Source organism: Eulemur rufifrons, chromosome 29 (assembly GCF_041146395.1).
Source record: "Eulemur rufifrons isolate Redbay chromosome 29, OSU_ERuf_1, whole genome shotgun sequence".
Lineage (NCBI taxonomy): Eukaryota > Metazoa > Chordata > Mammalia > Primates > Lemuridae > Eulemur > Eulemur rufifrons.
In genome coordinates, this window is record NC_091011.1 from 8,510,701 (window position 1) to 8,534,334 (window position 23,634).

General features: G+C 38.8%; 1 protein-coding gene across 1 annotated transcript in view; it reads left to right on the top strand.

Moving 5' to 3' along the window:
- Positions 1 to 232: 232 nt before the first annotated feature.
- SUN3 (Sad1 and UNC84 domain containing 3) overlaps positions 233 to 23,634 on the top strand; it is a 35,056-nt gene continuing 11,654 nt past the window's right edge. Inside the window, exons 1-6 of the mRNA XM_069461630.1 lie at positions 233 to 354; positions 3,636 to 3,697; positions 9,148 to 9,251; positions 16,574 to 16,614; positions 17,927 to 18,086; positions 19,212 to 19,296. Coding sequence (XP_069317731.1) covers positions 233 to 354; positions 3,636 to 3,697; positions 9,148 to 9,251; positions 16,574 to 16,614; positions 17,927 to 18,086; positions 19,212 to 19,296 — 574 coding nt within the window. The remainder of the gene's footprint in view (positions 355 to 3,635; positions 3,698 to 9,147; positions 9,252 to 16,573; positions 16,615 to 17,926; positions 18,087 to 19,211; positions 19,297 to 23,634) is intronic.

Sequence of the window (23,634 nt, forward strand, 5' to 3'; positions counted from 1 at the left end):
TCTGTATTATGAGGTGTCACAGAGCGTGATGCAACAGAAGACTCAGAAGCCTTTCAAAATTTGCTCACTCACAGTTTCCCCCTGGAAGGAGAAACATCTGTGAAGTCAGAAGACATAAAAGGAAACCAGTTTAAAAACCACGATGTATAGTTTCATGTTTTTCATGAAATAGGAAGGAGAAAGCGAATGGTATTCTTCATTCTATCGGCTGTTTGTGACTTGGTGGGGGAACATGAGTGGAAGAACAAAGGCGAGAAGGGCTGCCAGGTTTTTCCGAGGCTGCTCTGAAGAAGCGAGCAGTAGCGCTAGCTGTAATATTCTGCTGTCAGAGCACGAAAACCCCGACGCAAACAGGTGGGTGACCTCGCAGAATAATGTGCCTACGATCTTAGGTTATGTGTGTTTTATCTGTCACTTGTGCCTTGTTTGCCTGGAAAATAACCCAACAAATGCCAAATGCTTTCCTCCTTTTTAGAGAAAATCACTTCCAAATGGTTTCCTCTGGAGTTTTCTCTTGATCACAGCACTTTCCATGGCACACCGTTTCCCATCCACGTTAACGGTGTTTAGATTAATGTCAGTGGACTGGGCACACGGATTAAGAAATAGGAGCCATTTTTAAAAAAAGAATAAGTCTCAGCACCAGAAATTTGAAACCTTATAGCTAATTCACTTTTTTGTCCATGGGCTAGCTTGCCCAGTCTTGGTGGTATGCAGAAGTTAGCGCTGGGTTAGGACTCTGGACACAGAGTGGAATTTATTACATCCCTGGGTGAGAATTGACTAGATTCTGTTAGTGGATACAAATTTTGAGCTAATAACCGTGTTTCCTCTAGTGAGAACAAATGTGGAAATTACCTGCAAGGAGATGGTGGGGGGAGCCCTGCTCCTTGAGTTGGCCAAAGACCCAAGACCTATTTACCTCCCCTATTTGCTGCCTGCTGGGAAAAGGAGAACTGAAAGTAATGAAATAACTAGCCTGTCGGTAATAATGAAGTACTTGCACAGAAACAAAATTGTCAATTAAAAAAAAAGGAACGCTACAAAGTTATTAGTACAAGAAGAGCAGAATTTGAAAATAACAATAGATAACAAATTGTACTCACCCCCAAAAGGCAGAATCCCACCAGCTGGGTGAAGGTATAAAGGAGTTTTGCAAAGCAAAGCCTGACAGCCAGGCTTTGTAGTAAAAAGTGAATTAATCTTTGGTAGATACTAATGTGGTGATTTTCATTTAATTCAGCCCACCAGGAGGGCTCTTCTGGGCCGTAATTGACATTTGAATCACTGTGTTTCCACAGTGGACCCCCTGCTACTCCCCACATGACCAATAATATTTAAAGTGGGAGGGAAGACACTTCCCTGAAGGGAAGAGAGTTAAGAAAAGAGTTAAGCAACTTCTTCGTTGCGCTTTGCATGGTCTCATGACCCTCAGTGGCCAATAAGCATGATTGCCTTATGCAGGCGAGATAAGCTACTCAAAGATTCTGTTTTGGGGAAATTGGGTGGCTCACCCTCAGTCTCCCCACAGTGTTCAGGCTGCAGTTTTACAAGGCCCAACTGACATTGTAATTCAAGGGCAGATCACTGAAAGCGTGAATTTGTACATCACATGGTCAACTAACTTGAAAAAATTAATACAAGTTATTTATTGACAGTTGAACATAATTTTAAAGAAGGAGCAAAATTTAAGTAAATACACATGTCTAAATATAAATTAAATTACTTTCAAGCTTAAGGTTACCTTCTTAGCAATTCTTTATAGACCCAGAGCAGGAAATTGTCCCTTTCAGTTGCTGGAAACTAGGTCAGAAACAACAGGTGAAAAATCAAAGGCCAAATTTCTGAAGTCACTTGAAATTCTGGGGCCAGCTCTGCTCACTTTCCCTAAACTATAACCCAGTGCCGCATCAAGTTGCTATCTGCAACTTATGAGTGATCCATCTTAATGCAGTTTTTCTTATGTCTTAAGTGGAAACTTTTAGTTTGTCAACTTGTAATACTTTGTCCAGAAGTCCAGAAGCTTACAGTCTTCTGCCTTAGCTCAATTAGACTATTTTAGCCCTTTTTTCCCCTTTAAGGCTTTCTAAAATGTTGGGAGTGAAAAGGTTATAACTACAACCACTTCGTATTATAAAATGGTTTAACAGAAGGTACTGCAAATGAATATGCACACACCCTATGACCCAGCACTTCTCTTGGGACTATAGCTAAATAAAATACATACATTTGTGCATCAGAAACCATGTGCAAGAATGTTCCTAGCGGCATTGCTTATAAGAATATTTCTTTATCACAGCATTGTTTATCGTGGCCCCAAAGACCCACCAATGTTAGGAGAGATACCCATGTGGTATATTCACACAATGGAATACTATACAGTCATGAGAATAAATGAGCCACAACCACACGCAGTAGCACAGATAATTCTCACAAACGCAATGCTGAGAACAGGGGCAGACTGATGGAGCACATACACGCATCGTTCCATTTACACAAAACCAGGCAAGCCAAGTTGATGGGAATAGAACTCAGGAGAGCAGTTACCTTTAGTGGTGGTTGTAAGATCTAATGGGGGCAAAAGAGGCGCCTATGATGGACTGAGTGTATTCATTTGCTAGAACTGCAGTAAAAAAAAATACCACAGGCTTAAATAATAGAAACTTGGTCTCACAGTTTTGGAGGCCAGGAAGTCCAAGATCAGGGTTCCAGCTGATTCAGTCTTTGGTGAGGGCTCTCTTCCTGGCTTGCAGACGGCCACTTTCTCACTGTGTCCTCATGTGACCTTTCTTCTGAGTGCAGACACAGACAGAGAAAAGCACTCTGCTCTCTCTTCCTCTTTTTATAAGGACACAAATCCTATTAGTTTAGGGCTCCACTTTTATGACCTCATTTAACCTTCTTAGCTCCTAAAGACCCTATTCCCAAATACAGTCACACTGAGGGCAGGGCTTCGGCATATGAAATTGGGGGGGATACAATTTTTTCCACAGCATTGAGGATTGTCTATTTCTAGTCTGGGTGTGGCTGCATGGATATGCTCATTCTGTGAAGGTCATTGGGCTGTATAGTAATGATTTGTGCCTTTTCTGTATGCGTGCTATACTTCAACACGAAGTGAGAAGTAGGGTTATGACGACTTTAAAGATTTTTATCAGATAATTGTTAATTGGCAAAGTTTTTAGCTTAATATATAATTTCTACAAAATCAGAGGCTGACTCTTCTTTCTTTTTCTCTTTCTTTCATTCTCTCTCTTTCTCTCTCTCTTTTTCTCTTTCTTTCTTTTTAGCTCATTCTACATTTGAGACCTCTAGTATAATTGCCTTTGTTTTCTTCTTGTAAGCATTTAAAGAATATAAATAGGTATATGATAGCATACAGTTATGTGTGTGTGAGTGAGGGATATGAATGTATATATGTACACACCGTGGGAAAAACTATCTTCTCTCAATTTCAAAAACAATGGATTAGAAATTAAATTACTTCATGGATTCAACGTAGAATATGCAAGAATGAACACAAGCAAGTTTGTTGACTGGAATGTAGGGGCCAGTATGAAGCCCAAATTAAAGGGTAATAGTTATGTATGACATTATTAAATTCTTTTTTTAATCATTGTTTTTATTCTTTTCAGGGGATCTCGATCACGGAAGATTATCCTAAGTGTGATGCTTGCATTGACTTTCCTTGTCGTAGGTAAGTCTTACTAAATGATGATCCTTAAAGCCATTCCACAAGATATGTTTGCATGGTGAGAGAGATCTCAACAGCATGACTCATATTTATAAATAAATGCTACAGAAAGTGCTAGAAGTAACCTGCACATTCCTAAAGAATTTTTGGTCTTTTATTTCTAATTATAAAAATAATATAAGCTTCTTTATAGAAAATTTAGAAAGTGCTTTTTTTCCTTAGAATTTTAGTTTAAAAGAGAAGTTGCTATAGAGTTAAGAACCCTTAATATATGTATTGAAAACACATTATACACTTTACCTTTTCTTAATTTGGGTGACTTAGCTTGGGAGATTTTAAAAACCAAAGACTCTTGCTCATCACACTGTTCTCGAGTAAATTATTGCTAAACGTGCAGTAGTAATTTCTGACTGGGCAGTATCACAACCCAAAACCCCTGGTACACTGGAAAATTGCTCTTTATTATATTGACAACGTGATGCATGGCGTTCCGATTAAAATCAGGGCAATAACCCAGTCATTGCCATGAAATCATGTTCTATAACATGGCAGTTTTCTGGGCTCTACTTCTTTGTGACTGTGCATGTGTTCCTGAACTGCTGATTTACCCTGACCCTGCACCAGCCCGAGCTCAGGCCTGCTCCATCCATTAGCTGCAGCTTGACGGGCAGGGAGTGCCTATTCCAGCTTAGTGCACCTTCAGACTAGACTCTAAAGACTCCGGTTTCTAATGAGAACTACACATTGTTTGGCTTGCTCTGCTTCCCAGCTGTCTTCTCTTCATCTCTGTTGACCTTGGAATTGTTACCCTCCGCTGGCCTTGCCCACCTTGCTGCTGCTGGCACGTCTCGTTACCCCCCTGTGGATGAAACTTCCTCCTGGCACCTACCCCAGGCCTGTGTGCAATGATTCAAACCTGTTCTTAGTCTCCACTCCAGTGCCTGTGTCAGGAGTGCACAGCATGGGCAGTGGAACTGTTAATATTTGTGTTCAGGATCTGTCTCATTCTGTAAATTACACCCCATATTCCTTTGACATCTTTTAAGACACACACACACATATATATCTTTACAGTGGGTGCCACTGCTTCTTTGCATTTCCCAAGTTTAAGCTTGCAACAAATGTGCCCGATCCATTTTAGACACCACTGATATGTGAATTATTTCAGTGGTATTAAATGACTCTGATTTTCTTTCTCTATTGAAGTGAAATTCACATAATGTAAAACTAACCATTTCAGGTGAACCTTTCAGTGGCATTTAGTGCACTCACAATGTTGTGCAATCACTGCCTCTATATAGTTCGTAAATATTTTTATCACCTCCAAAGGAAACCCCATATCCATCAAGCAGTTGCTCTCCGTTTCCCCTCTCCCAAGACCATGGCAACGAACAATCTGCATTCTATCTCTGTGGGTTTACTTACTGAATATGTCATATAAATGGAATCATGCAACATGTGACCTTTCTCTTCTGACCTCTTTTACTTAGCATAATGTTTTCAAGGTTCATTCATTTTGTAGCATGTGCCAGTTCTTCATTCCTTTTTGTAGCTAAATAATATTGCATTGTACGTATATACCACATTTTGTATTTCTATTTATCCATTGATGGACATTTGAAGTGTTTCCACCTTTTGGTTATTGTGAATAAGGCTACTATGAACATGTGTACATAAGTTTGTTTGAACATCTGTTTTCAATTCTTTCGAGTATATACCTAGTAGTGGAATCTCTAGGGAGAAGTCACAAGACTGTTTTCCACAGTGGCTGCACCATTTTACATTCCCGTGAGCAGCATATGAGGAGTCCAATTTCTCCACACCTCTGCTAACATTTGTTGTTTTTCTTTTTTTTTCCTCCATTACAGCCATCCTGGTGGTTTTAAAGTTGTGCTTCATTGTAGTTTTTATTTCTCTGATGACTAATGATATCAAGCATCTTTTTATGTGTTTATTGACCATTTGTATATGTTCCTTAGAGAAATATCTATTCAAGTCTTTTGCTCATTTCTTCACTAGGCTATTTGTCCTTTTGTTGTTGAGTTGTAACAGTTCCTTATGAACTCTAGATACTAGATCCTTCTCAGATATAAGACTTGAAAATATTTTCTTTTAGTCTATAGGTTATCTTTGTACCTTCTTTATAATGTCCTTTAATATATATAAAAGTATAATTTAATTTTGATGGTGTCATATCAAAGAATCCATGGCCAAATCCTAGGTCATGAAGGTTTATACTGTTTTATTCTAAGAGTTTTGTGGTTTTAGCTCTTATATTTAGGTCATTGAACCATTTTGAGTTTATTTTTGTGTATAATGAAAGGTAAGGGTTCGATTTTTTCCTTCCTTTCCTTTCCTTTCTTCCTTTCTCTCCTTTCTTTCTTCTTTCTTTCTTGCTTTTTTTTTTGCTTTTTTTTTTTTTGGTATGTGGATATCTAGTTGTCCCAGCACCATTTGTTGAAAAGATTATTCTTTCCACATAGGAATCTTTGAATAGTCTCTTGGCACTCTTGCCAAAGCTTAAATGACCATAGATGTATGAATTTATTTCTGAATCTTCTATCCCATTGGTCTATATGTCTGTCATTATGCCAGTATCACACTGTTGAGATAGGTATTTTTTAAATAGGTATTTCTTTCAATCTATAGATAGCTTTGGGTAGTATTGCCATCTCGACAATAGTAAGTCTTCCAATCCATGAGCATGGGTTGTCTTTCCATTTAATTAGGTCTTCTTAATTCCTTTCAGTGATGTTCTCAATTTTGGCTCTAAAGTGAATCTATAAGCAGCATATACTTGGATCGTGTTTTTAAATCATTATATTATCTGCCTTTTGATTGAAGAGTTTAATCCATTCACATTTAAATAAATTACTGTTAAGGAAGAGTTTACTTCTGCTATTTTTCTGTTTTTTTAATCTGTGTCTTATACTTTTTTTTGTTTCTCATTTCCTCCATTACTGCCTTCTTTTATGTTTGCTTGATTTGTTGTAGTGTACTGTTTTTTAGTTTTCTTTTATTTCATTTTGTATATATTTTTAAGGTATTTTCTTAGCAGGTAGCATGGGAATTACAACTAACATCCTAAATTTATATAGTTTGAATTGATACCAAATTAGCTTCAATAGCATGCAGTCTGCTCCTATACAGTTCTGTCCCTCATTATGTTGTCAAAAATTACATCTTTACACATTGTGTACTCATTAATATAGATTTATAATTATACTTTATATGTTTGTCTTTTAAATTATGTAGGAAATAAAAAATATAGTTACAAACCAAAACCACAATACTACTGGCTTTTATTATATATTTACCTATATAGATACCTTTTGGGGTATCTTGATTCTTCATATGGCATTGAGTTACTCTCTAATGTCCTTTCACTTCAGCCTGAAGAATTCTCTTTGGCATTTCCTGTAGGGCTGGTCTACAGAAGCCTTCAGCTTTTGTTTATCTTGGCATGTCTTAATTTTTCCTTTATTTGGAAGAATAGTTTTACTGGATATAGAATTTTTTCCCCCAGCACTTTAAATATGTCATCCCATTGTCTTCTGGCCTCCATTTTTTCTGATGAGAAATCAAGTGATAATCGTATAGAGGATTCCTTGTACATGACAAGGCATTTCTCTCTTGTTGCTTTCAAGATTCTTTCTGTGTCTTTGTCTTTTGACAGTTTGATTATAATGGATTTCAGTGTGGATCTTTTTAAGTTTGTCCTACTTGAAGTTTGTTGAGCATCTTGGATGTGTAGATTCATGCTTTTTATCAAATTTGGGAAATTTTCAGACATTATTTCTTCAAATATTCTTTCCACTCTTTTCTCTCTATCTCTTCTTTTTGGGACTGCCACATGTATATGTAGATCCACTTGATGGTGACCCACAGGTCTTTTAGACTATGTTCACTTTTCTTTCTTTCTTTTTTTCTTTTTTTCTGTTCCTCAGTCTCAATTGTTATAGTTCTGTCTTCCAGTTCACTGATCTTTTTCTTCTGCCTGCTCAAATCTGCTGTTGAGCCCCTCTAGCGAATTTTTTATTTTAGTTATTTTTTTTCAGTGATAGAATTTATATTTAGTTTCTTTCATAATCTGTCTTAATTAATGTTCTCATTTTATTCATACATCATTTTGCTGGGTTCTTTTAGCTCTTTCTCCATGATTTCCTTTAGTTTTTGATCATATGTAAAACAGTTAATTTAAGGATTTTGTTTAGTAAGTCCAATGTCTGAACTTCCTCAGGGCTGTTTTCTTTTCTTTTCTTTTTTTCTTTTTCCTTTTGAATGGGCCATACTTTGCTATTTCGTTGTATGTCTTGTAATTTGTGTTGTAAATTGGGCATTTGCATATTATAATGTGGTAAACCCGGAAATCAGATTTTCCCTTCAGCAGCACTTGCTGCTTTGTTATTTGTTTAGTAACTTTTTCAAACTATTTTTGCAAACTGTATTTCTTGTCACATGTGTTCACCATTCCATTATCTTAATGGTGGTCCAATGATTTGAGAGATATTTCCTTGAATTCCTGGAGAAAGAAAAAGATGAGGGAAGGGGGAGAAGAGAGAGAGAGAGAGATTACTCTCTCAATCTGCAGCTTGGCTCTAAACTGAGACATTCCTTCAAGGCTAAGCCAGGCCACCTACCCCCTCTGCCTTAGTCTTTTCCTCCTGTTTACATAAAACTCACAGACTCATCAGAGGTGCAAGCCCAGTGTCCTCTTGAAGAACATTTTCTGACCATGCGCCCAGTCCTGGACATGCACATTGCACTCTCTCTTCTCTGGTATATGCAGCAGTCTTTCTGAACTTTTTCCTATAAGAGAGTGCCTCCTTCCTGGGCTCTTGGGTTTGTCTGCCACGTCCCTCATCCACTGTTCCTTGCCCCAGGTGGGTGTGGGCAATCTATGTTTTTTAACTCTTTCAACAGATATTGCCAGAAAGCCATGCCAGTCCAAAGGGTGAAATAAAACAAAAGTCAGCTTCTGTGCCAGCCACTCAGGGAATCATGGGATGGGTCAAAATTCATGACCACAGTATTTTAAGAACAAGGTCTGTATTAGCTGACAGGAATGTTAACTGCTGTCCCTAAAGTTGCCTCCACCGTGCTGGGAAATGGAAGGCAGTAGGAAGGTAAATGAAAATGCCACAATGCTCTCTTACCAAAAACTGGCCACCCTTTCTTCAGTTCTCTGATTGCTGTAGGTGTTGGATTAGTTTCTAGAGTTCCAAACAAGTTGATTCTGTCAGTCTTTGCCAGCTTATGGTGGTTTCTATGTAGGACTGATTCCTTGAGTGCCTTATTCCACCATTTTCTATGATGTCAGCCAAGGATCTGATAGTCTTTTTAAGAGCTCATATATCCTCTATGCTTAGAAAAATTCTTATTAATACATGTAAAATATTTTATAAACGTTTCCAGATAAACTTTTTAATCAGAGTTGATCTTACCTTTTACAGGACTTCGAAGTCATCAGTGGCTTAAAGAAATAGAGTTTCCTCAAAAATCCAGACAAGTATATGCTATACTTGCAGAATATGGCTCAAGGATTTATAATTATCAGGTGATGTTTTGTTAAGTCATTTTTTATGTCACTTATTTAAAATTTAATATGCTACAAGGCTAGTTCAACTTGTAATATGTTATCTTTGTTTTGTATGAGAATAAAACATAAAACATAAAACAATGAAACAATGGAACAATGAAAATATTGTAGGAAATGGAATTCTATTAAGTGGTTGCTATGGTTTGAATGTCCCTACCAAAACTCATATTGAAATTTAATTGCCATTGTAACAATGTTGAGAGGTGGGACCTTTAAGGGGGAGTGGATTAATGCAGTTATCGTGGTGGTGGGTTAGTTATCTCAAGACTGGGCTCCTGATAAAAGGGCAAGTTTGGCCCCATTTCTTTCTCTGTCTCTCATGCTTGTTTGCCCTTCCACCATGGTATGACCCTCACCACATGCTGGCACCATGCTCGTAGACTTCTCAGCCTTCAGAACTGTGAGCCAAATAAACTGCTCTTTCTAAGTTGCTCAGTCTATGTATTCTGTTATAGCAGCAGAGAATGGACTAAGACAGTGGTTTTATGGCTAAGAAGCCCTAAAAATTCTCCACTGCCTCTGATCCCTGCAGGCTCCCCAGGAGAAACTCAAGCACAAGGAAAAATGACAAATACATCTTTGTCATTAACTTCTGCCCGACACTGGACAGTGTGGCACTGCCCCTTGTCCTGAGGCTACCTAGATCTAAGTGGGCTTAGACTGAGGTCAGTCATTGAATGTCCTCTGTCTGGTCCACCACCCTGTCTGCCTCTCTAGCATTCCAGACTGAGCCTTGTTGATCCTATGTTTGGACCTCAGCAGACAGAGGGAGGAAGATGGCAGGAGCTATGGCCAGGTCACCACTGCTCTGTGGGAAGATGGACAGACCTGTCTCCACCTATGTGTTGACCTTTTTAACCTATAGTGACTCCAGTGACCCCAGCCAATGGCCTTGGATCTATTTGATCAGATTCGTATTACATGCTCTGTTCCCTCAGTGGCTCTGAAATCCCCTACTTCCCAGTTCCTCCAGAAACTGCCTCATTCCAATGTGTCTTGCCACATGGAGTCCCTAAAAAGGAGGAGACTGTACTTGTATTGCCTTTGCAGTAGTCCAGCGAGCAAACTTCCCCTTGAAGTTCATAGATTGACACCTGGAATTGCTCTCAGTCTCAAAGATGCTGCTCACGCTGCGTATATTGAGAGCCTGTGAGCCCTCAGACCTGAGAGTCATGTGGAAACCCCACAGAGAGAGTCAGCCTGAGACAGCTCCTACACCACGGGGTCCTCACATCAAAGATGAGGACCAGGCCTATGGGAGCTGGGCCTGGATAGTTAGATCATCACTAGAAAAACAGAGATGAGCATGGAGGGTGACAATGTTGCTCCAACATTGCCATGGTGCCCAGATGTTTGGTCAAACACCAGGCTAGATGTTGCTGTGAAGATATATTGTAGAAATGATTAATGTGTAAATCAATAGACATTTCTTATACCTTGTCCTAGAGTCCAAAGGCATAAATCAATAGACTTTAAGTAAAGGCGATTGCCCTCCACAGTACAGTGTGGGTAGGCCTCATTCAATCAGATAGTCTTAAGAGTAAAGACTGAGATCCCCCATGGAAGAAGAAATTCTGCCTCCAGAGGGCCTTCAGACTCCAACTGCAACATCAACTCTTCCCTTTTTTGCCAGCCTGCCAGCCTTCCCTGCAGATTTCAGACTTGTCAGCTCCTAGAATCATATAAACCAATTCCTTAAAATAAATCTCTCTATATACGTATTATACATCAGCTTGGTTCTTTCTCTCTGGAGAACCCTGACTAATATGTTCATAAGTTTCTCTGGCAGGTTTTGTTAGGGCCTGAACATTGGGTGCTCCCTCTGCCCATAGTATTCTGCTTCGGATCACTGCAGGGACAATTCCTTTATGAAATTCCAACCAGCTTAAATGTCACCCCCTGAGACAGGCTTCTGTGACAACACCCAGGTAGAGGTGAATTGTAACATTACCTCTACTTTATCTTAGACACCCACTGATTTCTTTACCAGCTCTCTTCCTACTGTCTCCATTTTTTGCTAAAAAGTAGTGAGCAGGAAGCTTGTCTAGAACCTAGAACAGTACTCAGGTGCATGGAGGCTTAATAAATATCTGCATGCATGAATGAATGAATGATTTGGCAGTATTGTTGATCACATTTTCAAAAAGCATCATTTCCTTCCACCTCCCAATTTTAGGCTGACCAGCATACTCAAGAGTTCCTTTGGCCAGGTGCGGTGGCTCACACCTGTAATCCTACCACTCTGGGAGGTCGAGGCAGGTGGATTGTTTCAGCTCAGGAGTTCAAGACCAGCCTGAGCAAGAGCAAGACCCCATCTCTACTAAAAATAGAAAGAAATTATAGGGACAACTAAAAAAATATATATAGAAAATTTTAGCCGGGCATGGTGGCACATGCCTGTAGACCCAGCTACTCAAGAGGCTGAGGCAGGAGGATTGCTTGAGCCCAGGAGTCTGAGGTTGCTGTGAGCTAGGCTGACGCCACGGCACTCACTCTAGCTCGGGCAACAGAGTGAGACTCTGTCTCAAAAAAAAAAAAAAAAAAAAGAGTTCCTTTAATAATTTCTAAGGTTGTATTTCTAAGAACAGTATTTTTCATGAGCTTGAGGTTCAACCAGGGTCATTTATCTTTGACCAGAGTTGCACTGGTTTTCACACAGACAAAAGCTCTGTGAGAAACCACTTGAGACTGATAGTGAATTATTTTTATGTGAACTCTTTATAAATCTCAAGCTACATGCAATACATGCTATTTGGTGGCTTGTTCTTATTCACTTAATAACAACATATTTTAAACATGTTCCCTTGTTTTTAGATATTATTTTACAACAGCATTTTATATGGCTCATATCCAATGAATAATATATTCAATAAATACTTATTTCTGAACAATTGGATTGTTTCTAATTTTTCCATATGGTAAACATAAAGATCCTGTGGCTAAATCATTTCACCTATCCTTGATTATTTACTTAGGATAAACTCCTAGAAGAAAAATAAACAGAAAATATTCAATTTTTTATATTGAATCTTGATGACTCGATACTGCTTTGCAAAAAGATGGATCTGCCTCCCCACCTCCCGCCATGGGGAACAGGAAAACAGTCATGGTTAAGCATCAGAAGTGACCCTAAGCACACTAAGTACATACTTCACTTTCTCCTCAAAATGACCCTTTAATAAGAGTAGGACTTAATCCATTTAAGGATTAGGAAGACAGATAGATCAGTGAAGAAAAGCAGCCTGAGGTTACAGGGCTGCAAATTCCAGAGCTGGAATTCAAACCTAGACTTTGCTGAGCCTGGGCCTGCAGTCCGGACACAGACTCTGCTCACTGCTACACTGAGGATGAAATTGTATTGTCAAATGCTGCGTAGCCTCAGTGACTACAGAATCATCTTCGCTGTCTTAGTCCATTTGTGCTGCTGTAATAAAATGCCATAGACTGGGTAATTTGTAAAGAACAAAAATTTATTTCTCATAGTTCCGGGGGCTGGGAAGTCCAAGATCAAGGCACGAGCTTTCTGTGTTTAAGAGCATAGCCTTCTTGCTATGTTCTTACATGGCAGAAGGTGGAATGGCCAAAGGGGACTAAACTAGATCCCTTGATTCCTTTAATAAGGGCACTAGTCCTTCTTGATGCTGGCACAGTAGGGATTAAGTTTCTACAGGAATTTTGGAAGGGACATAGACATTCAAACCATGGCAATCACAGTGAAGAGTTCAAGACCAATGATTTCAAATTACTTACTCCAACATTTAATTGGTTTATATCCAAAAACCTGTATTAAGCAGTAAGCATAATTATTTACCCAGGAGAACTGTCTGCCTGCAACTATTACATCTTCTGTAATTCACCTGGAAGTTATATGATTCAAAATTAAATGTTTTATGGGATTTTGTTGGGGGGAAAAAAAAACTTTTAATGGCCATGTGAAACATTTGTTAACACTATATTGAATTTTTCCCAGTTCAAATTACTAGGGCTGTGTTCTGAGGTATAAAACTTTGGGTCTCAGTCAACGTTATCTGAAAAAAAAACAAAGAAACCCACAAATGAAACTATGGCTCTGCCCACAGCTATTTCTTTTCCAGCCTTTACCTGACTCCCTAGTTTCTCAGGAGGCTGTAAATCCTGCACCTGCTCAGTTGCTGGCACATGCAGACAGATCCTCCCTTGGTCCACTAGGGTTAAGGTTGGGCACACAGGCTTTATCAGTAGTTTTGTTGCAGAAAACAATGCCCCTGGAGGCCGTGCCATCTTCACAAATACTTTGAACATCCTGACCTTCTGTGAGACTTTGCTTGACTTGGTTTTGAGGCTGGCAGCCTACAGGGAGGGATGTTCTAGAAAAGTTCTTAGGGCACTCCCCAATCTTATCATCAGGGGTGTTACAGAGCAATTATGAACTGTACACAAAGCAGCCTCTGCAATACTTTTTGTTTGTTTGTTTGTTTGTTGTTTACATTGTGTGTGTTGTAAATATTGGTTATCCGTCTCCTGCCCTGCCTCCATTTGGTTGCTATGATGTTCAGAAACAAATTTATGGCCCACAGCTAATAACATCAAGGAATTTAAGGCATGAGTATGTTCTACCCCCATCCTTCTATTACTTCACTTTTCCAATCCTTATTTTCCCTTCACTTCATTTCCTCATTTATTTTTTTTCCTATGTGTTTTTATACTATATATGTCTTCTGATAGTGCTAAATGCTTTGGGGAATGAAACAAAGCAATGTTTCAAGAATTGTGGAAAATTTTATTTTTCAAGGAACTCAAATTCATTTATCAGCAAATTAATTAAGGAGCATTTCCTATATGTTCTTTTAAGGCTAGAATAGAAAAAAGCAACAAATTGAAAATGCTGCCCCTACTGACAGAGAACCCACTCACACAGAATTTTAAAAACTAGAAAGAAAATCTCTACTTGCCCATAATAAGTTCCCAAATCTCATCCCTGTCTAAAGAAAAATGTTGAGGAGAGCATATAAGAAATAAAATTGCTCAGCCAAAAAAAAAAAAAAAAGCAAGGTAACATTGTTCTGTGTGCCATACTGTGCTCCATTCCATTATCACACATCACGTGACAGCGTTTATGATACGTTCCTTTGAGCATTGCACTATTCTGGGCATAGCAAGCTGATGGGACATATTGGCAATCACTATAGGAGGTTGAAATGTGACCCTTCAAAAGACATGTCCGCTTGCTGACCCCCAGAATCCCTGAATAAGAATTTCATTTGGGAAAAGGATATTTGCAGATGTAATTAAGGAGCTTGAAATGAAATCACCCTGGATTACCCAGATAAGCCCTAAAGCCAAAGGTCCCACTAAAAGACTCCCAGAGAGACACACAGGGAGAAGAGAAGGAGGCCATGTAAGGACAGAGGCAGAGACTGGAGTGATGCGGCCACATGCCAAGTAGCTCCTGTTGCCCCTAGAAGCTGGAAGAGGCAAGAAGCAGAATCTCCCTGAGGGCCGCCAGAGGAGAGCACAGCCCTGTGGACACCTTGATTTCAGACTTCCGGCCTCCAGAATTGTGAGAGAATGAATTTCTGTTGTTTCAAGCTGCCCAGTTTTTAGTCATTTGTTATGGCAGCCCCGGGAACTCATGGGGTCTCTTTGAGTTCTCTGTTGGGTGTCTGAAGTATGAACTTTTTGTTGCTAAAAGCATGTAATCCCTAAATATGGGGCATGTGGGCTTCCCAGCCTGGCAGGGGGATATGCGGATGGGGCAGAATTCTGGAAACTGCCGCTGGAATCCTCCAAGATTTAAGTTGAAGCCCAAGGGAACTGATTGCTTAGTCGAACTCAGTGTTTCAGACTTTATCATTTCTTCATTCTGATCTGTATTATTAATATTTTCTTGGCACCTAGTTGAAGGTACTGCCCTCCTAACCAATGATAAACCACCTCAGTAAAATATGTCAGGGCAGAGAGTTCCAGACCGTAAAGAATGGATGTCAGAGGCCATTCCTCAGTGGGTGCTGTGGATCGTTTCTACCGGAGTCCTCCTGGGAAGGGACTACCCTTTCCTGTTTCTCCTCCCTCTCCCACCAGCCTGTCCACTCTGGCGTTGGCTTCAGCACCCTTTAATATTAGTGCCCCAAGGCTCTATGTTTTGGCCTTCTTTTCTCACTGTGGGTAATATTATGGACCTTCTCCAACCATCCTATGTTGGAATAGGTGCTGTGTGCACGTGTGAGTGTGCATGTGTGTGCATGTATGTGTGTGTTTTTACAGGTGTGCATACATGTTCGTGTCTTATGCTGAGCACAGACAGGTAGGGTGGGTGTGCAGGGCTTCAGGATGCTCCCAGGCTGGTGACCACTGGGGCTTCTGAAATGTGAGCACCCAACCACCATCATCCGTGCGAGCGCCTGGAAGAGACACAGTGGGAAGAGCTTAGGGGCACACAGGCACAGGCTGGCCAAGGCCCAAGGTCTTCTCAGTGGGAGGAAGAGGTGGCGAGGCCCTTCCCCATTCCAGGCAGAGGAACACGGTGCAGTATCTGGACAGTGCGGACTCACAGTGCTGCCTGCATTCTGGCATCCACTGTCTCTCCAGGGTTTACGTTTTAACCGACAGTCTCCACAGCAGCCCTACAGCCACACATCATGTCCAAAGGGCAACGTTATCATGCCCTAGTGTTCATGTCTTGGTTGAGCACCACCCCTTCACCTGTGAGGACCTCTGTACCAGACACCTCATCAGTGTTAGATAAATGTCTGCGATTTTCTGATTGTTATTGCTAATCTAACCCCAAAGTAATAATGATCATATCCCTTTCTTAGTTACAATTGAGAAGCCCCCTCTTTGTTCAGGGACAAGACCAAAGAACTCAGAATGGCCCTTTGCTGTCACCATCTGTTCCCTGGACTTTTCCAAATCAGCCAAGGTGCCCCCCTCACTCCTCCCCCTTCCTTCCCCTCCCTCTATCCTCCTTTCCTCTCCACTTCCTTCTCTCCTCCCCCCAAGACTCTGTTTAATATTTTCACAATCCTGAGAAACAGCAAATGATGTGCCCATCTTAGAGCCCCTGTTGAATGTCACTCATTATTAAATAGATTTGTGTGTTACCTGGTCTCCTCCAAATGTGATAACTACGTACGAGTGAGGCTGAGAAAGATGCAGGTAACTTAGAGGATGCTCCTGTGTTCCAGCTGGCACTTAGTGTATATCAAGAGTTGAAGTGTAATTTCTTCCCCCTTTCTGAGCAAAGAAGAAATAGCTCTATTTGAATACACAGAATTCAGAATGATTTACCTTGTTTTTTTCAGGCCAGACTTCGTATGCCTAAGGAGCAAGTGGAACTGTTAAAGTGAGTGAGATGCTCTGATTTGCACACTTTCTGGTGTGGTTCCTAATACTGAAATGTTTTTGTAAAATTAGACAACTAAAATAATTTCTCCATAGTAATAATATACCTTTCCTCTTCATGCCAGTTAGGAGCATTTTTTATGGCCTTTTCCTCTTGTCTATTATGAAAAGACAACATATCTGTTTTTAAATAACGTGTATGCATAAGTAAGGGAAAGCTATTTTTCTTGGGTTGTTTCCTTCTTCTGATAAATTCAAATAAAAATAAACATATTATTTTTAATATTAAATATGTCATGTATAGATTAACTTACCTTTGACCTTTTAATTCTTTCTATCTCTTTTTTTCTTTTTCTTCCTCCTTTCTTTCTATCTGAATATATAAGTAGAGAAATGCTAGGAATGCTATCACAAATGGTAATGGTGATTATTTCTGGGAGTAAAATATTGAGTATTTCTTGGAGTATGCTTTTCTTTACTTCTTTTTTCTTTATAATAAGCATGTATTTTTAAAACAAAAACAATAGCATTTTTATTATTATAGGAAGTTACTTGCCCTTTTATATAAATATGACCTCTATTTTGTTACTAATGTTTTGCATGGAATAAAAACTGTTAGAAACACACCAAAATTCAACAGTGTTTATTTCTTCAAAATGTTTGTATTTTTCCAATTTTAACATGTATTGTTTTACAATTTGGGAAAAAATACTAGAGAAGTAGTGCTTATATTTTTCCATAAAGAAATACTTAGATACTTGACATTTTCTTAATTCTCTCTACCAGTAATTTTTAAACAGTAAAAGTAGCAGAACTCATTTTCGTAAAGTAAAATCTTGACCCTCAGGCTACCAATAAAAGGTAAAAGGTCCCCCTGGCTGGATCCTTGCCCCCACCCCACTTGCCAAAGTCACTTTCACAGAACTCCAGGCCACGGTTTGAAAACCACTGCTCTGTACCACACTTGAAATGCAAGGTGTTTCTGATTTGAAGGACGCAACTTGGGATTCAGGATTCCCCTGTGTGAAGTCACCCTGCCAGGGACAAGCAAGGCTGACTGAGCCCTGCCTGCCAGGTGCAGAGCCCAGCCAAGCCCTAGGACACCCTCCACAGAGTGTCATGTCTCTGCTTTTCTTATGTTGTGAAGAGTAATGCTTTAGACAAATGGGCGTTCTCTGCTCTCCTGTCACTCGAGAATTTATTTCCTCAACGCCGTAGGACACCTATTCACGTGGCTGGCAGCAAAGCCCAGCAGCTGTGATGACACGAACTTTACATCTTCCTCCTCTCATGCTGTGGTTCTCCATTTACAGGAAAGAAAGCCAAACTATGGAAAACAATTTCCGAGAAATTCTATTTTTAATTGAGCAAATAGATGTTCTGAAGGCACTGCTCAGAGATGTGAGGGACGGTGCGTACAATCAGAGCTGGAGCGCCCACGGAGACCCCGCCGGGCCTCAGGATGCCCTGGAGGCCCTCGATGAGGCAAGCTGCTGGGTGGCCTGGCGGGGCAAGCCTGAGCTAGTGTTTGCTCTCGGGCCACATCCGCCACTCCTCTGGGTGGAGGACTGAGTGCTCACGGATACTTGGCTTGTGTCCTCCCTCTTCTTTAAGATTCTTTCCTGGCATTAGCTTTTCAAAAATGCTGTGTCACAGAGAAGTCATTCATTCTATTGCATATTGCCTTACTTCACACCAAAATAAATAACTGATTCTGTTTTATTTTCCAGCAAAAAGACAAAAAATGAAAGATCACTTAGAAATAGCATTCGCTGAAGGTTCATACACGCATACTTAAATAGCAGATTTTCATTCATCACCCTCATAGCTCGTGTATTTGGAAAGGTCAGCACCAGATTTTGGCAAAATTATGATGAAAACCAACTGGCTTGGTTTCGCTTCTTTCTCTTCTGCTGCTACCAGCACTACCTTCTGTGCCTTCTGTAATGTCTACTTTTTGAAATGCACAGAAACCTGACACTGACCACGTGTTGCCTTCTGCCCCATTTCATCCTTGTAAATGTCATGGGTGTTGCAGTAGTCAGTGAGAACTTCAACTGTTATATCTGCTCAGAATACTGGTTTTTTCTTTGAATGAGAGTATCCTTCAGAGCCCAATATTGATTCAAGTGGGTGAAAAATTTCTAATATAAGCGATCAGGCACTTTGTGTAAACCGCCTTAATTCCCAAATAGCTCTAATCTTTATTGCTAAGCATAGGATACTAATGAAGAAGGGAGCGCAACCGTTCACATGGTGAGACCTCATCTTCCGCTTTACCAGGAAAGCACTGTGTACAGTGGTTAGAGCTTCCCAAGGTCCCCAGGGTCACCATACTGTGCGACCTTGTGGGAGTCCCTGAGCACATCTTTGCTTTAGGTACCTCATATGCCTGAGAAAGACTGCCCCCACAGAGCTGTGACGATGACACTGCAAATCCATATGACACGCCTGGTTCAGAACGAAGCTGCTAGGTATTCACTGTTATCATTATTTTGCAGATTAAGGAACTTAGGTCCAAATCAATACAGTGAATGATTAAAACCCAAGTATTTGGCAAAGACTGTTAACAGAAAACTGTTTTTAAAATTTGTACAGGAAATGACAAACTTGGTCAATTATGTGCTTAAGAAGTTGAGAGAGGACCAAGTCCAGATGGCTGATTATGCTCTGAAGTCAGCTGGTGAGTATAGAAAAAGTGAAAAGACAAGCATTAAAAAAAAGAAAAAAGAATGTGTTAAGGGTGTCTCTATTCTCTAAATTTCTCTATAAGGAAAATACATTTATCTATCTGGTAACTTGAGAGGGGATAAAAAATTAATAAATTCAGCTAATAAAGAAGAGACTAGAAATGGTTGACATTGATTGCTCTCTGAATGCAAATCTTAGAGGGACACAACCTGTGCGACTTCATTAGTGTGCATCTAGGAGAACCACCAGCAAAGCTGGGATGCCACAGTGAAGTTGAGGAATGCAAAAAATGTTATAATATTTTATATTATTATATACTTAAATAATTTGTAATGACTAAATACATTGCTAGTGATTAAATGACAGGGTTTAAAGGTTGTATGTAATGTTCTGAATTTCTTCAAATTAAAATTAATTCTGAAGGACTTAGGCAGCAAATCACTAACCTTGGTCTTCCCTATCATGCCCTGCCTGTACTACTCTATGAACAAGACGTGCTCAGTGAGCAATGTGGAAGGAAAGAAGGGAGGAGTGGAGGGAGAGAAGGAGGAAGAAAATATAAAACACACAGTAACACTAATTTTAATCAATTGACAGTCAAACTTATGCTGAGGAAATACATTTCTGTCTTGCATGCACTGGAGAGCATTTAGATGACAAAGTCATGTGAATGCGTGTTTTTTAAGAGCGTGAGCTGCTGGGACAGAACTTTCCTGAACCTGGTTCCCTAAAGCATGGGGAACATGAGCATTAGGATAAGTTGGAGGAGGAAATAGAATTTTTTTTCCTCCTAGTTTTGGCATTCTGATACACTTTTTTAATGCTTTACTCCTTCCTTTCTGTTGAATGTATTGACAACTTCCATTTTGAAAAACGCGTGATGACTAATATAAGTCCATGAGTATCCCATGTGGAATTAGGAAAAGCAGAAAAGGTTATGGCTTCTCAATAACTTTCAGCATGAAAACACAGTGCCAGCTCTGGCTTGGCCAAGATGGAGAAAGCCCATTTTAATCTCTCTCTCCAACTAATTACAATGGAAAAATCTGGACAAAATTCAAGAGCAACTACCTTAGCATAATGAAAAGTAGACAAAAGCAGCCAGATGGTACAAGGAAATCAAAATTGCAGACATGAGCTGTGTGGGGGGTGAGTTTTCTTTTTTTTTTTTTTTTCTTTTTTCTCACAGCTTAGGCTGAGGCAGGCTATAATTACAGAGCTGCAAAGCAGTGGAGCTAAAATTGTGAGAGAAACCCCACCTTTCTAGCCCAAGACCCAGAATAAAGTAGTCCTGTGTGCCAGAGAGTGTGGGGAGAAGGGCTAGGAAGACCAAACAGTAGAGAAGACACCTGTTCTCATGTCTGTCTGCAGCCAGCTTCTGGGCTCACCTCTTAGCTGCTCATTCAAGGGTGCAGAACTGAAACAGTATGGCAGAGGCTTTGAGAATTTGACAAGGATTTAAACCTTGGCTCAAGTTTGGTATCAAGCCCTGAGTGGCACATGTGCAAGACAGGCCTATAGCAAAGGTTTGAAGACTGAACTGAGATGGGAACCACCACCCAAAGCAAAGAAGGGAAAGCTTGTGCCCTGAACATCTCTGGGCTGATTGCTGAAACACATGAAATCATTACCCAGTAGTTATAGGACTCAGAGTCTCACAATATGATATTCAATACGTCTGCGGTACAATTCACAATTACTCAGCATTCAAAGTCCTAAGGAAATGAGACCAATTTCCAAGGGAAAAGAAAATCAACAGATGCCAGCCCATCATGACACAGCTGGTGGAATTATCACACAAAGACTTGAAGCAGCTGGTATAACTCACTTCATAAGGAGAAGGTAAGTACACTTGAAATGAATGAAAAGATACAAGTCCTCAGCCAAGAAATAGAAACTATGAAAAAAGAACTGGATGGAAATTTTAGAACTGAAAAATATAATATCTATTAATAAAATTAAAATTCTACTTAACAATAGAAAAATAAAGACAGAAAAGAAGTGGTGAAATTGAAGATAGAGCAACAGAAATTATCCAATTCAAAGAATGCAAAAAATTTTGAAAAAAATATGAACAGAGCTTTAGAAACCTATGGGACAATACAAAAAGAAGTAATGTTCTTTTCCTTGTAGTCTCAGAGGGAGATAAGGAAGGGATCAATGCAGAAAAGTAATTTGAAGAAGTAATGTCTTGAAAACATCTCAAATTTGATCTAAAAAACAGAAATTTACAGATTCAGGAAATAGCAAATCAGAAACAAGACAAATTCATGGAAAAGTACATCCAGACACATCATAATTAAATTGCTTAAAATCAAAGATAAAGAAAAAATCTCGAAAGCAGCTAAAGAAAAAAACCCACACATTATCTACAGGAGAACAATTATTCAAATGACTGTGGATTTGTTATCAGAAATAAAGGAGACCAAAGTGAAGGGAACTACATCTTTGAAGTACTGAAAGAAAGGAAATTGCGATGCAGAATTCTAGATCCACCAGAAATATCCTTCAGGAATGAAGGTGAAATGAAGACATTCTTAGATGGAGGAAAACTAAGAGACTTCTCTTCCAACAGATCTGCTAAAGAAAGGTCTTCAACTAAAGAGAAATGATGCCAAGAAGACACTTGTCCCAAGAATGAAGAAAGAGCAACAGATAAGATAAATGTGAGCACCTATAATGTAATTTTCTTAAGTTCTTTAAAATATGTATGGCTGTTGAAAGGAAACATTATAACATTATGGGGGATTGATACATGTAGATCTAATACTATGACAACCTTAAAGGAAAAGTCAGTGGGTGAGGCTTAAGGGACATCTGTGATTATAAAGATTGTATATCAGTGGTAAAATACTAACACCAAATAAACTGTGAGAGGTTAGGTATGAACAGAACAACTACTATAAAAAAATATGGAGATATCCAAAAGCTAATGAATAAATTAAAATGGAATAAAATATTTCCACTAATGTAAAAGGAGGCAGAAAAGGGAGATGATAAGACCTGGGAGTTAAAAAGAAAAAATAATAATAAAATGGTAGGCTTAAATCCAATGATGTCAATAAGCATGCTAAATGTACATGGTATAGACATATAAATTAAAACAGATTGTCAGACTGGATAAAAAGCAAGACTCAAATATACACGTCTATAAGAAATCCTCTTTAATTATGCTGAAAATAAAAGGATAGAAAAAGATGTACCATGTAAACAATGATTTTTTACCAAGTAAATTACCTGTATTAATATCAGACTGAATAAATTAAGCTTCAGGACACATAATATTATTATATTATACTATAATATTATATTATTATATAATGATAAAAACGGTACTTCTCCAAGAAGACATAATAATCCTCAATGTGATTGCATCAAAATAGATGAACAAAACATGACAGAACTAAAAGAAAAAATACACAAATTCACAATTTTAATCAGAGACTTCAATACTCTTCTCTGTAATTAATTGAAAAAAAAGATAGAAAATTGGCCAGAATGTAAAAAAAAAAAAAAATCTAAACAACACCATAGAAAGCTTTATCTAATTGATATTTATGCCACATTCCACCAAACAACATCAAAATATACCTTCTTTGTAAGTGCACATGGATCTTTCATAAAGACATATCATATTCTGGGCAATGAAACACACTTTAATAAATTTAAAATAATTGATATCATATAGAGTATGTTCTCTGAATATAATGGAAATATAAACTAGAAATCAGTAACACAAAGATATCTAAAAGATCCCCAAATATTTGGAAATTAAAGAATACATTTCTAAATTACCCTGAGTCAAAGAGAAAGTTACAATAAAAATTAGAAGATATTTTGAACTAAATGGAAATTAAAAGGTAAAATATCAAAATTTATGGGTTGGAACTAAAGTAATGCTTAGAGCAAAATTTATAGCAACAGATGCTTACATTCAAACATAAGAAAGTTCTCAAATCAGTGATCTAAATTTCCACCTTAATACACTAGAAACTAAAGCAAGGAAAAGGAAGTACATAATAAAGAACAGAATCAATAAAATTCAAACAGAGAAAAACAATGAAACTAAAATTTAGTTCTTTGAAAAAAAGTTGATAGAATTCTAGCCAGACCAACCAAGCAGTGGGGTGTGGGGATGGAGAGAGAAGCCACAAATTACCAATATCAGGAATGAGAGGATATTTCTATAGACCCTACAGAATTAAAAAGATAATAAATGAATATGAAAACTTCATGAACCCAAATTTTGCAATTTAGATAAAGTGTACAAATTTCTTGAAATATGCAAATTACCAAAGGTCACTCAAGAAAAAGTAGATACCTCATATTT